The sequence below is a fragment of the Pantherophis guttatus genome, chromosome 14 (genome assembly GCF_059756535.1).
Source record: "Pantherophis guttatus breed Tessera chromosome 14, ASM5975653v1, whole genome shotgun sequence".
Classification (NCBI taxonomy): Eukaryota; Metazoa; Chordata; class Lepidosauria; order Squamata; family Colubridae; genus Pantherophis; species Pantherophis guttatus.
Window position 1 is genome coordinate 10,516,092 of NC_142076.1, and position 14,442 is coordinate 10,530,533.

Here is a 14,442-nt window from a genome sequence, read left to right on the forward strand (position 1 = left end):
ACAAACACAATTCTAGTTGCAGTTAGTATATGCAGGATCAAATATGCAGTCTTTTTATCATATTTTTCTGGTAGAATGCCCAGCAAAAATATCTCTGGTTTCAGATCTATATGTTGTTTTATGGAGAGATTTTTTTAAAAAAAACACCTTTAACTATTTTTTAAATTACCTGTTTTTGGCAGCTTGGCAGAAAACCAGATTGGTACCAAAGGAGCAAAAGCTCTGGCTAAATCCCTGATGGTCAACAGGAGCCTTTTAGCTCTGGAGTAAGTATTTGGTGGGATTAAAAAAACATCGTGGTGCTATGAGAGAGGTCGGCAACTGGCTGCCATTGAGTTGAGCCTGCCCCAACAGACAAACCTCTATCACCATCATTATCTTCTTTTAACAACCCCATAATCCCTTGCATTGGGGTGGAATCTGGGCAAGTGAATAGAGCTGAGTATTTACTGGCCGGATGCCCTTCCTTTTGCCAATGCGGAGTTCGCAGCAGATATATTCTCATTGTGCCCAGAGAGAGAAATATCTGCCTCTACCTAGGATCAAACTCACAGCCACCCGATTGCAAGGCGAGAACTCCACCTCTAAGCCATCGCACCACTCAACAGGGAAACCTCTATCTTTGCTTAGAATTCATCGTATTTTAAAAAGCATTTTTAAAAAATCCATCTTCCGAGATGATAGCAGACTCAGGAGATGATCAGTGCGCTGCTAATTTTCCTCTCTTTCCCTCTGTAAAGTCTTCGGAGCAATGCCATCGGGCCCAACGGAGCGAAGGCGCTGGCTGACTCCTTGAAAAACAACCAACACTTGCTCTCGCTAAAGTAAGGACAACTCCATTTTCTTGGCCTTGCTTGAACCCACAAGCCTTGAGTAGGCAGTCCTCGACATATGACCACAATTGGGAGCAGAGTTTCCATTGCCGAGCAAGGACGATGTTAAATGAGGCATGCCCATTTGTGAATTTGTGTTGTTGTGAATCATGCAGTTGTTAAGCGAATGACTTTGCTTGTCGGGAGCCAGCTGGGAAGGTCAAAAATGATGATCACCTGACCCCCCCAGGATGTAGCAACCATCATAAATAGATGCTGGTTGTCGGGCGGCCAAAGCTTGACCAGAGGACCATGAGGATGCTATAGAGATAGGCCTTAGATTTATATACCGCTTCACACTGCTTTACCACCCTCTCTAAGTGGTTTACAGAGTCAGTATATTGTCTCCAACAATCTGGATCCTCTTTTTACCCACCTCGGAAGGATGGAAGGCTGAGTCAACCTTGAGCCGGTCAGGATCGAACTGCTGGCAGTCAGCAGAGTTAGCCTGCAATATTGAACTTGTACCCACCGCACTACCAGGAAGGAGAATGAGAAAGGGAATTAAAAGGAAGGAAGGAAGGAAGGAAGGAAGGAAGAAAGGGAGGGAGGGAGGGAAGGGAAGGGAAGGGAAGGGAAGGGAAGGGCAATAGCAATAGCCCTTAGACTTATATACCGCTTCACAGTGCTTTACCACCCTCTCTAAACGATTTACAAAGTTAGTATATTGCCCTAAACAATCTGGGTCCTCATTTTACCCACCTTGGAAGGATGGAAGGCTGAGTCAACCTTGAGCCGGTCAGGATCGAACTCCTGGCAGCGAGCAGTGAGTTAGCCTGCAATACTGCGCCACCAGGGCTCCACAGCTCTGTGACGGTTGTTAAGTGGGAGGACTGATCATAAGCCACTATTTTCAGCAGAGTTGTGACTTTGCATGGTTCCTAATTTAGAAGAGAATACAGCTGGAAGGGACCTTGGAGGTCTTCTAGTCCAGCCCTCCTTGCTCAAGCAGGAGAATCTATACCATTGAATGCAGGGGTGAAATCCAAAATTTTTCCCTACCGGTTTTGTGGACGTGGCTTGGTGGGTGTAGCAGGGGAAGGATATTGCAAAATCTCCATTCCCACCCCACTCCAGGGCAAGGATACTGCAAAATCTCCATTCCCTCCCCTCCTGGGGGAAGGATATTGCAAAATCTCCATTCCCACCCCACTCTGAAGCCAGCCAGAGGTGGTATTTGCCGGTTCTCTGAACTACTCAAAATTTCCGCTACCGGTTCTCACGAACCTGTTAGAACCTGCTGGATTTCACCCTGATTGAATGGCTGCATGTTGAGGCCTGCCTGGATCTTTGGCCTTCTAACAAGATCATTCTCTTCCTCCAGCCTCCAGAGCAACCTGATCAAGGACAAAGGGGCAGCAGGCCTGGCCGAGGTGCTCGCCAGCAACCAAACACTGATGACGCTGCAGTGAGTTTATCCCATCGTTGTCACATGGCATCGTTTGCGCCCCGTCCCTTCCCGGGAAACATCTGGCATTCCAAGCTATCGGCTACTTTGCGGTTTAGGCCAGGGGTGTCAAACTGGATTTGTTCGAGGGCCGGATCAGCATTGTAGTTCTTTGCGGGCTTCCGGTGGTGGTGGTGGTGGTGGGAGACGGGACCGATGACTCCTGTAGCACCCTGCCGGCCAAAATGGGGCGTGGGGGGCAGGGGTGGGTTCTAAATGTTTTTATTACCAGTTCTGTGGGCATGGCTTATTTTGTGGGTGTGGCTTGGTGGGGGTAATGTGACTGGGTGGGCGTGGCCAACTTTTTTTTTTTTACTTTTAAAAGCATTTTTTATACAACCTTAAGGGGTTGCAGAAAAAAATGCTTTTAGAAGCCTCTGACGATCAGGCAACTCAGCTGGGATCACCAGAGGCTTTTAAAGGCATTTCCCCCCCCTTACAGCCGATCATGTGGGGGCCTGTGTGAGGCCTGGATCCATTCACGATGTCCTTCTCCTTCTCCTTTCCCAGCCTCCAGAAGAACGGGGTGGGGCCGCAAGGTTCAAAGCAGCTGGCCGAAGCCCTGAAGAGGAACTGGGGGCTCAAGGACCTCATGTGAGGAGTGAGAAACAAAATCCCTCCCCTTGGTCATGGGGTGGTCATTAACCATTGATGGTGGCCATTCGTAAGATGGCAGACTGGTCCGTGGGGATTTGTAGAGGGAGGAAATCATGATATATGCATTGTAGGATGGACTCTGTCACATTATATGGGCCTCAGGACATCACACACCTACCTATTGTAGGAATCAGACCACCCATGAGGTCATGAGAAGGTTGTGTTTCGAAACAGAATGTGCCAAGGTTGAATCCACTCAACTGAGCTCCATCTTCTGCCTTTTGCTGGTCACATCTACCCAACTCACCGGAGCAGGGAGGCAGGGAATACTACGGATCTCTTTTCCTAAAGAGATGCAGGGCTGGGCTGCTGTGGGGTCGCAGGGGTTCGGGAGAACCTCTAGCTAAGATTCTGTGTACTTTGGAGAACCCCCAAATCCCACTCCTGGCTGGCCCCTCCCACCCCTCCCACCACATGGCCCGTTTTGGATGCAGGTTAGTGCAAGGCACACACGGAGGCTCGAGGAGGGTGAAAAACGAGCCTACCGGAAGTTCGGGAAGGCCGGAAATGGGACCGTTTCTGGCCTCCGGAGGGCCTCCGGAGCCTGGGGAGGCCATTTTTGCCCTCCTGGAGGCTCGAAGAAAACTCTGGAGCCTGGGGAGGGCAAAAACGCCCCCCCCGCCGTGGTGCAAGAGGCCAACTAGGCCACGCCCACCATGGCCACGCCCACCCAGCATTCGGGCAGAGACCCCCTTGCTACAATTTTTGAAGCCCACTCCTGAAGAGGTCCCTCTCATAGGACCAAGAAGAAGGGCCTTCTCCGTGGTGGCTCCCTCCCTGTGGAACATCCTCCCTGCAGAGAAAAGATTGGCCCCCATTTTCACACTCTTTCACAGGCCCTGAAGTCTTGGTTCTACATGCTAGTGTCTATGTGTGTCTGTCTGTCTGTGTGCGTACACATGCTGTATAGATGCTGGTTGCCAACAGGCCTGGGGGCTCCAGAGAGAGATGGAGCCCATCAAGCGACTTGATTGATTGTTGTGGCCAAAGGGGTGGGGTTGTTGCTCTTTTATTGTATCTTTATTGAGTTTTTATCTTTGCAAGCTGCCCAGAGATACCAAGAGCAGCCTCCAGCCATATAAATTTTCTTAAATAAATAGATCTTTTTCTCCCTTAGCGGGATGATGTCTCTATCCATCAGATGGAATTCAAATCAAGTCTATGAGAACTTGCATTAGTAATCGTTTATTAAAGTGTCCTTCTGCTAGGTTTAAATCAACCGGTGACTTACGGACTTCCGTTCATTGCTCTTCCTTTATAGTTTGTCGGGAAATTGTGTTGGCGACTTGGGTGCGGCAGCTTTGGCTGAAGGACTAAGGTTGAATCACACCCTTCTAACCCTGGAGTAAGTGGCTTGCCCTGCTGGTCTCTTATCTATTGGGGTGACTTTTTATCTGTCTTGGAAAGAAACTACAGAGTCAGTTTGGTCTAGTGGTTAAAGCACCAGCCCAGAAAGCAGGAGACCGGGAGTTCTAGTCCCGCCTTAGCCATGAAAGCCAGCTAGGTGACTTTGGGCAATTCACCAGGTGACTGGGAGTTCTAGTCCCGTCTTAGCCATGAAAGCCAGCTGGGTGACTTTGGGCCAATCATCAGGCGACTGGGAGTTCTAGTCCCACCTTAGCCATGAAAGCCAGCTGGGTGACTTTGGGCCCAATCACCAGGCGACCGGGAGTTCTGGTCCCGTCTTAGCCATGAAAGCCAGCTGGTTGACTTTGGGCCAATCATCAGGCGACTGGGAGTTCTAGTCCTGCCTTAGCCATGAAAGCCAGCTGGTTGACTTTGGGCCAATCACCTGGCGACTGGGAGTTCTAGTCCCACTTTAGCCATGAAAGCCAGCTGGGTGACTTTGGGCCCAATCAGCAGGCAACCGGGAGTTCTAGTCCCACCTTAGCTATGAAAATCAGCTGGTTGACTTTGGGCCCAATCACCAGGCAACCGGGAGTTCTAGTCCCGCCTTAGCCATGAAAGCCAGCTGGGTGACTTTGGGCCCAATCACCAGGCGACCGGGAGTTCTAGTCCCACCCTAGCTGTGAAAGGCAGCTGAGTGACTTTGGGCCCAATCACCTGGCGACTGGGAGTTCTAGTCCCACTTTAGCCATGAAAGCCAGCTGGGTGACTTTGGGCCCAATCAGCAGGCGACCGGGAGTTCTAGTCCCACCCTAGCTGTGAAAGGCAGCTGGGTGACTTTGGGCCCAATCACCTGGCGACTGGGAGTTCTAGTCCCACTTTAGCCATGAAAGGCAGCTGGGTGACTTTGGGCCCAATCACCAGGCGACTGGGAGTTCTAGTCCTGCCTTAGCCGTGAAAGCCAACTGGATGACTTTGGGTCAGTCATTCTCTCTCATCCCAACTCACCTCACAGGGTGGTTGTTGTGGGGAAAATAGGAGGAAGATGTGTTAAAATATGTTCGCCACTTCGGGTTGTTTGTAAAAATAAAGGCGGGATATCAATAGCTATAATTGAGACTAGAACTTCCGTTGCTAAGCAAGGCAGTTGTTAAGTGAGTCGTGGTCAATTTTAAGCCCCACCCCCACTTTTTTTTTTTGGGGGGGCCAGGCTTATTAAGTTAATCACTGCAGTTGTTAAGTGAAAAAAAAAACTTCAAACAGAACGGGAAGAATATGATTATGAAGAGATCTAGCTAGCAAACCTTTCTCATTTTCCGGGCCTTTGTGTCTATTTCAGCCTCCAGAGCAATTCCATCAGCGACACCGGAGTGACAGCACTCACCCGCGCTCTCTGCTGCAACCGAGGTCTCACCAGCCTCAAGTAGGTCCATACCGCGGTGCGCCCAGTCCTAACTCCTATGAAGTCTTCTGACCTTGATGTTCTGTCCCCCCATCCCCACACAGGCAAACACACAACCAGGCACGCCTGCCAAGGTTTTATTATGCAATCAGACTAGAATCCCTTGCAGATAAGTGTTTTGGCAGTAAACTGCGAAATGCCTGCCAAGTCAGTTTTCACTCACAGTCAGCGAGAGAGAGTTTATCCTCAGTCCGGTCCAGTAGCAAAAAAGTAATCCACGAAGCGAGAGTTAGCCAAGGTCCAATCCAAATATGCACAAGCCAGATTTCAGGTAACGCAATGTGACTCTCAGGTTTTTTAACTTTGACCGTCACAAAGCCTGAAGAGCAATCCCACCCACTTTTATTCCTTGTGGGGTGTGGCTCAGTGACTCAGCTCAATCCCTGGCCCTCCCACGCCTCTTTCGTTGCTGCGCACACTTCTCCCTCCGACGCTGCCTGGGATCAAGCCAGGATTCATCATCCTTGCTCCCTATCTGTTGTTGTTCCGATATGCTTTCCTCCTGGCATATCCCAGGCTGTTCCTCTTGGCCTTCGGATGGAACCTGAGGCATTGCCAGAGAGGAGGGTCCTGGAGAGGGAGGCCTTATCAGTTCCTCCCGATCACCTTCTGAGTCCTCTTCCTCTGTTAGGACAGGCTTGGGAGTCGGGGTCACAACACTTTGCCTAAAATTCTAAAAGGAGGAATATTTAGAATATACCGTTGGCTCTGATTGTTTACCACAGAGGTCTTCAAACTTGGCAGCTTTAAGACTTGTGGACTTCAACTCCCAGAATTCTCCAGCCACCTCTGGTTTACCACATTGGCCAAAGTCAACAGGGATGATCCTACACACTTGCATTTGTGAGGTCCTCGGTGCTTTCTGAGCTTGGTTGTTTTCTGGCAGACATTCCATGACTGGCACTGATGATGTTACCTAGCTTGGTAATGAAACGCCTGCAAGAAAACCACCAAGCTCAGAGAGCACCAAAGACCCTACACAGTGGTGGGATTCAAGTAATTTAACAACCGGTTCTCTGCCCTAATGTTTTCTTCCAACAACCAGTTTGCCAAACTGCTCAGAAAGTTAACAACCGGTTCTCCCGAAGTGGTGCGAACCGGCTGAATCCCATCACTGACCCTACAGCTCAACCCTGAACTATAAATCTCCTCTTCTATCAGCACACTTACACTTACAATATTATACCTCCCGAAAGATTATCAGGTGTTCGAGATATCTGGAAGATTCATCTCTCGTGTCCACTTCTTGTTGGGGAGGAGGATGATTTAATTAGCTATTAAATCATCACAAAAGTGAATCGTAAGCAGGGGTGAGATTCAGCCGGTTCGGCTGGATGCTAATTTTAGTCTGGTTCGCCGAACTGGTAGTTGCAAGGACTGGCTGGCCACGCCCACCCCTCCCCTCCCCTCCCAGGAGTCGCCACGTGGCCCATTATGGATGCCAGGTACGTGCGGGGCCCGTGCGGAGGCTTTGGGAGGGCGAAAAATGGGTCTCTCAGAAGACTGGAAATGGCCCTGTTTCCGGCCTCTGGAGCCCGGGGGAGCCATTTTCACCCTCCCAGAGACTCAAGGAAAGCCTCCGGAGCCTGGGGAGGGTGAAAACGCTCCCCCCTGCCGTGGTGCAGGAGGCCGAATAGGCCACGCCCACCATGGCCACGCCCACCCAGCAACTGGTCAGAGAACCGGTTGCTAAAATTGTTTGAATCCCACCCCTGATCGTAAGGATGCAGATCCTTTTCTATCTCTTCTATCTTCTATCCTCTTCTATCTTCTTAAGTCAGACTGGAGTGTCATACCAAACGAAGGTAGTAAGAAAACGTCAATAATGATTTTCTCTTCCTTTTTTTTTTTTTTAAAAAAACCAGTCTACGGGAAAACTCCATCAGCCAAGAGGGAGCGCAAGCCATCGCCAATGCTCTACGAGCTAATTGTACCCTGAAGAACCTGGAGTGAGTCCCTTCCATGTTCAATTTCAAACTTCACATGTCTGTTTGTAATGAAGGGTTGTGCTTGCCATGGCCAGCTCACCGCGGCCAACTCGCCGCAGGACAAAAGTTGCACTAATATCAAAGAAATGGCAGAATAGAATCATTAAAGAAAGAATGCAAAAGGAGGGACAGAGTGAAATGCGAATGCCAGAAATTAAAATAATGTTTTATTTATTTTAAACCTTCTTCTTTTAATGACCCCATAATCCCTTGCGGGGTGGAGTCTGGGGAACTGAATGGAGCTAGCAGAGCGTTTACTGGCCAGCTGCCCTCCCTGTTGCCAATGCGGAGTTTTGTTCAGCAGATAATACTCTCATCGTGCCCAGAGAGAGAAATATCTGCCTCTACTTAGGATCGAACTCGCAGCCTCCTGATTGTGAGGCGAGAGCTCCACCTCTAGGCCACTGTACCACTCATTTTATTTATTTTAAATAATTAAATAGAATTGTTGAATTGTCCTGCCGCGAGTTGTCCGACGGTGAGTTGGCTGAAGAAAGGTGGCCACAGCGAGTTGTCCCATTCTGTGCGCTGTAAGTCGCTATTTGTATGGAGGATGTGTTTCATTGGTTTATTGGGACACTTGATCTTAAGGGAGGTATTTCTCAAAAAGATCTATTGTGGGCCTAAATGCAAAGAGCAAAAGGCCTTGTAACAGCACCATATTAAAACTTTTGGATGCTGGCTATTTAACTATTGCTTTGATAGTGTGGGAAGAAATATCCATCTGGTTCAGTTCCAATCCGGGAGACAAAATGGAGGCCGGAGGCCGATTGGAAAGAATGTCCATTTATTGATGAACAGAACCACGTTTGTGGTTCTGGTGCAGCTGACCATTTGGAGTTGAGAGTGGGGTGGGGTGGGGCTTATTCCTTCTCTTGGGCTTTGCACTTGAGCTTCCTGTTCCTGTGCAAGAGCATGTATTCTATTGGCTGTTATCAGACTCCCATAGGACCATGTACAAATCCTAGGAGTTTGTCTGAGATAAGCTTGGTTGAAGTTTGGGCTGATGCAATGAAGTGGCTTGTTGGGCAATTCCTATTGAGGCTGAGGACTAACTCTATCTTTGTTCAGACCAGAGGTGGGTTTCAGCAGGTTCTGACCAGTTCTGGAGAACCGGTAATGGAAATATTGAGTAGTTCGGAGAACTGGTAGAAAAAATTCTGACTGGCCCCGCCCCCATCTATTCTCTGCCTCCTGAGTCCCAGCTGATCTGGAGGAAATGGGGATTTTGCAGTAACCTTCCCCTGGATTGGGGAGGGAATGGAGATTTTACAGCATCCTTCCCCTGCCATGCCCACCAAGCCACACCCACAGAACTGGTAGCAAAAAAATTTAAAACCCACCACTGGTTCAGACCTTGCTGCAGGGAATTTGCTTATGAATAGGGCTATCTATCTCTTTATGTCTTAAAGGCTGACATCTGCTGAGGGCCATCAAGAAAGGAGGGGGGGGCGGCTTTCCAAGAACATGTTTCTCCATTTCTCCCTTTAGGGAAATATAATATTCTGCCTTTTTAATATTTCTCAAACTATTTCATTCTTCTGAGAGGGATAGGTGCTAACTTTCTACAATAGTTTTGAGAGCCAAGTTGCTGTCGCAATTAAAGGCATAGGGCTAGAAACCAGGAAGCTATGAGCATATTATATTATTTTGAAATAATCCCCGTGAAGCTGAATCTTCAGTGGCATCCATGCACCTCTTTAAACCCTCTTTTCTTTGGGCGTTTCTTCCAGCTTGGCTGCCAACTTGCTTCATGACGAGGGGATCCATGCCATTGCCCAGGCCTTGAAGGAGAACCAAGCCCTCACTTCTCTGCAGTGAGTTGTGGAATTTATGTCAGGGTGGCGTTTGAAGTCTTTCTTGGCATGGCCTCATCCTTGCTTTTAGGCCTTGGCATCTTCCGAAATGCAGAGCCAAGGGGACTCATTCAGACCCCCAGCATCCATATTCTGAACTGATAACTCTCCAGATTGGGCTTTCTTTCTGATTTTTCTCTCTTCTTTTAGCTTGCAGTGGAATTTCATTCAGGCCAAAGCTGCTAAGGCCCTGAATCTAGCTTTGCAATGCAACAGGAGCCTGACTATCTTGGAGTAAGTTTTCATCTAAATCTTAACATGAACCGTTTTTGCAATGAATTGGGGTGGGGGTGGGGTGGGGGTGGATTCCACCTTTCTAAAATCTCGGGATTTATTTTTTTATTTATTGAATTTCTCAGGGCGGTGAACAGATTAAGATTTCATATACATATAATAATTGATGTAGACATGTGATAATTGGGTTGTAGCAGTAGGCTTTTCAGATGACTCTGCTTTAATTACATATTTACTTTTTAATCTTAACTATTATATATCCCGTCAATGGAACACGGTGTTTTGACCTAGGCTTCCCGAGAGCACGAAGCCGATCTCCTCCTCCTGATAAAACCTCTTTTATTTAGGTTTTAAAGGGAAATTCCTCTCCAGCAAAGCCCCGGCAAATAGTCTTTCATGAGATTTCACAACTACAGACCTTTTATCAGGCTTGGAGAGCTGCCAGGTCGATATCTTCCAAACGCCACTCTGTAGCAGACAATACTTGGCAAGAAGTCAAGAGTATGAAGGCTATTGCTTAACACATTGTAAGCCGCCCTGAGTCTCCAGAGAAGGGCGGCATATAAATCAATTTTTTTTAAAAAAGAACAGATCTTCACTCTAATGAATTGAACGAATTGTCTCTTGCAAACTCCCCTCCCCTTTGCTCCTCTTTATTCCCTCTGGGAGAGGCCAATCACCATCCACCTGTGGCTTTACTCCTGAGTCGACCCTTGTTCCTTAGCTGTTCCCTTCTCCCGGCAGCTCTGTGCATGTGCACATCGGGAACAGGCTCCAGCTGTTCTTCTGCCCCACTGATATCCAACTCCGAAGGCAGCTGATAACTGTCAGACGGCCCTGGCCCCCTCTCTGCCTCCGACGCAGAGCCCTCATCAGAGCCTTCCCCAGACTCCAGGACTGGCCCATGTTCCTCCCCAACCTCCTCACTGTCTGAGTCTGCCAGCAACTCCACTGGCGAGCCACAACACACGGTCATTGAGAAAGCCTCACCTGCACTTAGTCAATACATCCAACCATAACCAGTGAAGCAGGCAGGAGGTTGCACAACATGTTAATCCACAAGGCAAAACTAACCAAGGTTTTTTAAAAAAACTCACCTTGTTTAGTTTGGTGTGAAGGCAACCATTAGAGCACGTATGGGTCTGGGTAACCATCAACTAAGTTGGTGCTACCTGTTCTGTCCCCAACCCCACGCACACACACCAACAGACGTTCAGGAGTTAAAGACCAAACCAGCTGGCAAAATCCTTTTCCTTATGATAACGGAACTTGGCAACAACCTAGTGGCTGCCTGCCAAGAGTTTATTATTTACAAAGAAGAGAGATAACTTCTCCCCACTTCTGATACATCAAAGGAAAGCAGCTCAATAATTACGGAATTAATCAAGTCCAGAGATACTCCAGCAAAGTCTTAAAGCAAAAGTCCGGCAATGCAGAATGGCGTGGAAGCTTTCAGCTTTGTTCGTCACAAGGTTTGACTGGCCACCACGCTCCCTTTTATATCCTGTGGGGTGTGGTCCAGTGACTCAGCCTAATCTTGGGCACGCCTTTTATTCTGTTGCACGCGCTTATCTCTGCGACGCTGGCGTGGATCCAGCCAAGACTCATTACCCTCATCACTGTCCACCTGTGGCTGCGTGGACGTGCTTGGCCCTGGCCCGATCTCTTGCCCTTCGGCAGACACCGAAGGCATTGCCAGAGAGGAGGGTCCTGGAGAGGGAGGCCTTGCCAACTCCTCTCCTTCACTCTCGGAGTCCTCTCCTGACGATGACACAGGCTCCGGTAACGGAGCCACAACACTACCATGTTGAATCCTCTCCCAAAGGCCTCCGTTTAACAGAATGAAGTGGATTTGATTGGGTTCAAAAGAATTCTTGGCTGGTTCAGAAGACGTGAGGTAGATATAGGTAGTCTTCCATATGCAAACTTTATGCAAAAACTCTGTTAAGATATTTCCAGTCAACCATCAACGTCGTGTTTTTTTCTTTAATCCAAGAAGTCATCTCCACAATCTTCAAAACTGTTCTTCCATTGTGGGCATTTTCAAACTTTTGAGCCTATAACAGTCAAATCTCCACCAACCTTGAGCTGTGAAGTAAACTAGTCCTTTGCATTTATTGTCTCTCAGTTTGCAAGAAAATGCCATTGGGGATGAAGGAACGGCTGCTTTGGCTTCTGCCCTACGGGTGAACTCAACGCTGGAAGCTCTCTAGTAAGTTTCTTTGCTACATACCATGTTTTCCCGAAAATAAGACCCTGTCTTATATTTTTTGAACCCTGAAATAAGCGCTTGGCCTTATTTTCGGGCAGGTCTTATTATTTTGGGGTGCATGGAGCAAGACGGGGCTCCTCTTGCCGTCTTACCTGATTTCCAGCTCTGTCTCCCTAACCCTAACCAGAGGAAATGGCGAGGATCGGCTGAGCATGTGTTTAAATATTTTTGGGGAGGGCTTATTATCAGGGGGGTTATTTCTTGGGGGAGGCTTATTTTAGCACATGCGCTCAAAATCCCGATTGGGCTTATTATCAGGGGATGTCTTATATTCGGGAAAACATGGTAGAAGGGTAGCACGTCAATTAAAAGAGAGACGGGCAAAAACATTCGGTGGATGAGATCAGCTACTGTTGGCCCAACTTTTGGGCTCAATTGTGGTCTTAATTCAAGGACTACCTGTTATGTAATTTATTTTACAAATTTATTTTACTACTGGTTCTGTGGGCATGGTGTGGCTTGGTGGGCGTGGCAGAGGAAGGATACTGCAAAATCTCCATTCCCACCCCACTCCTGGGGGAAGGATACTGCAAAATCTCCATTCCCACCCCACTCTGGGGCCAGCCAGAGGTGGCATTTGCCGGTTCTCCGAACTGCTCAAAATTTCCGCTACCGGTTCTCCAGAACCTGTCAGAACCTGCTGGATTTCACCCTTGGTTTAATGGCTGATGATTTATCTGTTATTTTGTTATTTCCAACACCAGAAGACTTTAATGAACTACAATTAAATCCCTTCTCTAAAACCTGAGGCCATCAAATCCCAGAAAACCAATCTGGCAGTTCTTTTGTGAATGGAAAAACATCACATTAAAATATTGGATGGGACTTTCATTTTCCGCAGTGAAAGGACCAACCAGGAACAGAACAGAATAGAATAACTGATTTGGAAGGGACCTTGGAAGTCTTCTAGTCCAACCTCCTGCTTAGGCAGGAAACCCTACACCAGTTTTGATCTCACCAGCTTCTCCTGTGTGTTTCTGATCTGTCCCTGTCCACACACACACAAACACAGCCAGCCGAGGGTTAAGAAAGTACTTGGCACACACACAGGTCGTTATCTCAAACTTGGCAGCAATATAAGCACCATCTGCCAAGAACTTTTACTGCAACAGATAACCTAAAATTACATACGCATTGCAAATAGTCCAGCAAAACAATATCCCTTTCGGCAGCTTCAGACGTTGTTCAAGTGACTAGCCAAAGTTCGTTTTTGTTCGTCACGGAGTTTTACCAGCCACCACCCTCTCTTATATAGTCTCTGGGGTGTGGTCCAGTGACTCAGTTCTAATCCCTAGCACGCCTCCTTAACTGCTGCAACCGTTTATCACGCCTTTGTTGGCGTGCGTCCAGGAACGACGGCTCTACTTCCTCGCTCTCATCCGAGACACCTGGCTCCTGGCTAATCTCCTCTCCCTCGGCCAGCACCTGAGACAGTGCCAGAGGGGAGGGGCCTGGAGAGGGAGGCCTGGCTGACTCCTCTTCCTCATGTTCGGAGCTTTCTTCCTCCGATGAGATAGGCTCAGAGGGCGGGGCCACAACAGTTTCATCCTGTTTATATGGAAAGCAGAGAGGACAGGGAGCAGCAGGCCCAATCTATTTTGGATATCAAAATTCAGAATCATGAAAATTACAACCTTTCCTTCTTTTGACCATTGATCCTACCGAGTTCCTGGATGCTCTGATGAATAGTGGAGTCTTGGTGTTCTCTGAGCTGGATTGTTTTCCTGCAGGTGTTTCTTTACCCAACTAGGTAATATCATCAGTACTAGGGAGGGTGGGGTTTCTATTCTACAGTGAGTCAAGCTATTGACTCACTGTATCTCCACCAACCCACGCTTCCTCATACTGACGTTACCTAGTTTGATAATGAAACGTCTTCAAGCCAACCACCAAGCTCAGAGAACACCAAGGACCCCTCATCTCAACCCTGAGCTACAAATCTTCTCTTCTACTATATTGGCACTTTGCCAAATGGCAGGCTGGCATCATTGGAGCCCTTCTTAAAGGTGCCGATTTATTTGCAGCCTGCAGGTGGCAGCAATCGGGGTGAGTGGAGCCACAGCCTTGGCAGAAGCGTTGGTCGTTAACAAGAACCTTGCCGTGTTGGAGTAAGTAATCTCATCTTATTTCCCACAAGGAGGGAACTCGTCTCGTGTGAACAACGCAGGAACTAGAAAGGGGGGAATTATTAATTTAAAATTTTAAAAGATTAAAAACGTTCATGGCTAAGGGATATTTCCGGCCAGCGTGTCATTCTGTGTGCATGTCGGTTCCAGTGTAAAAGACGGATAGTTTTTATTTATTTAT

The 14,442-nt window shown here is 48.0% G+C and overlaps 1 protein-coding gene across 1 annotated transcript in view; it reads left to right on the forward strand.

The window, feature by feature from the left end:
* The window catches only part of NLRC3 (NLR family CARD domain containing 3), a 37,154-nt gene that overhangs the window by 15,552 nt on the left and 7,160 nt on the right, over positions 1-14,442 (forward strand). The window contains exons 5-15 of the mRNA XM_087878487.1: positions 183-266; positions 741-824; positions 2,197-2,280; positions 2,830-2,913; positions 4,238-4,321; positions 5,663-5,746; positions 7,651-7,734; positions 9,507-9,590; positions 9,780-9,863; positions 11,992-12,075; positions 14,160-14,243. Coding sequence (XP_087734613.1) covers positions 183-266; positions 741-824; positions 2,197-2,280; positions 2,830-2,913; positions 4,238-4,321; positions 5,663-5,746; positions 7,651-7,734; positions 9,507-9,590; positions 9,780-9,863; positions 11,992-12,075; positions 14,160-14,243 — 924 coding nt within the window. The remainder of the gene's footprint in view (positions 1-182; positions 267-740; positions 825-2,196; positions 2,281-2,829; positions 2,914-4,237; positions 4,322-5,662; positions 5,747-7,650; positions 7,735-9,506; positions 9,591-9,779; positions 9,864-11,991; positions 12,076-14,159; positions 14,244-14,442) is intronic.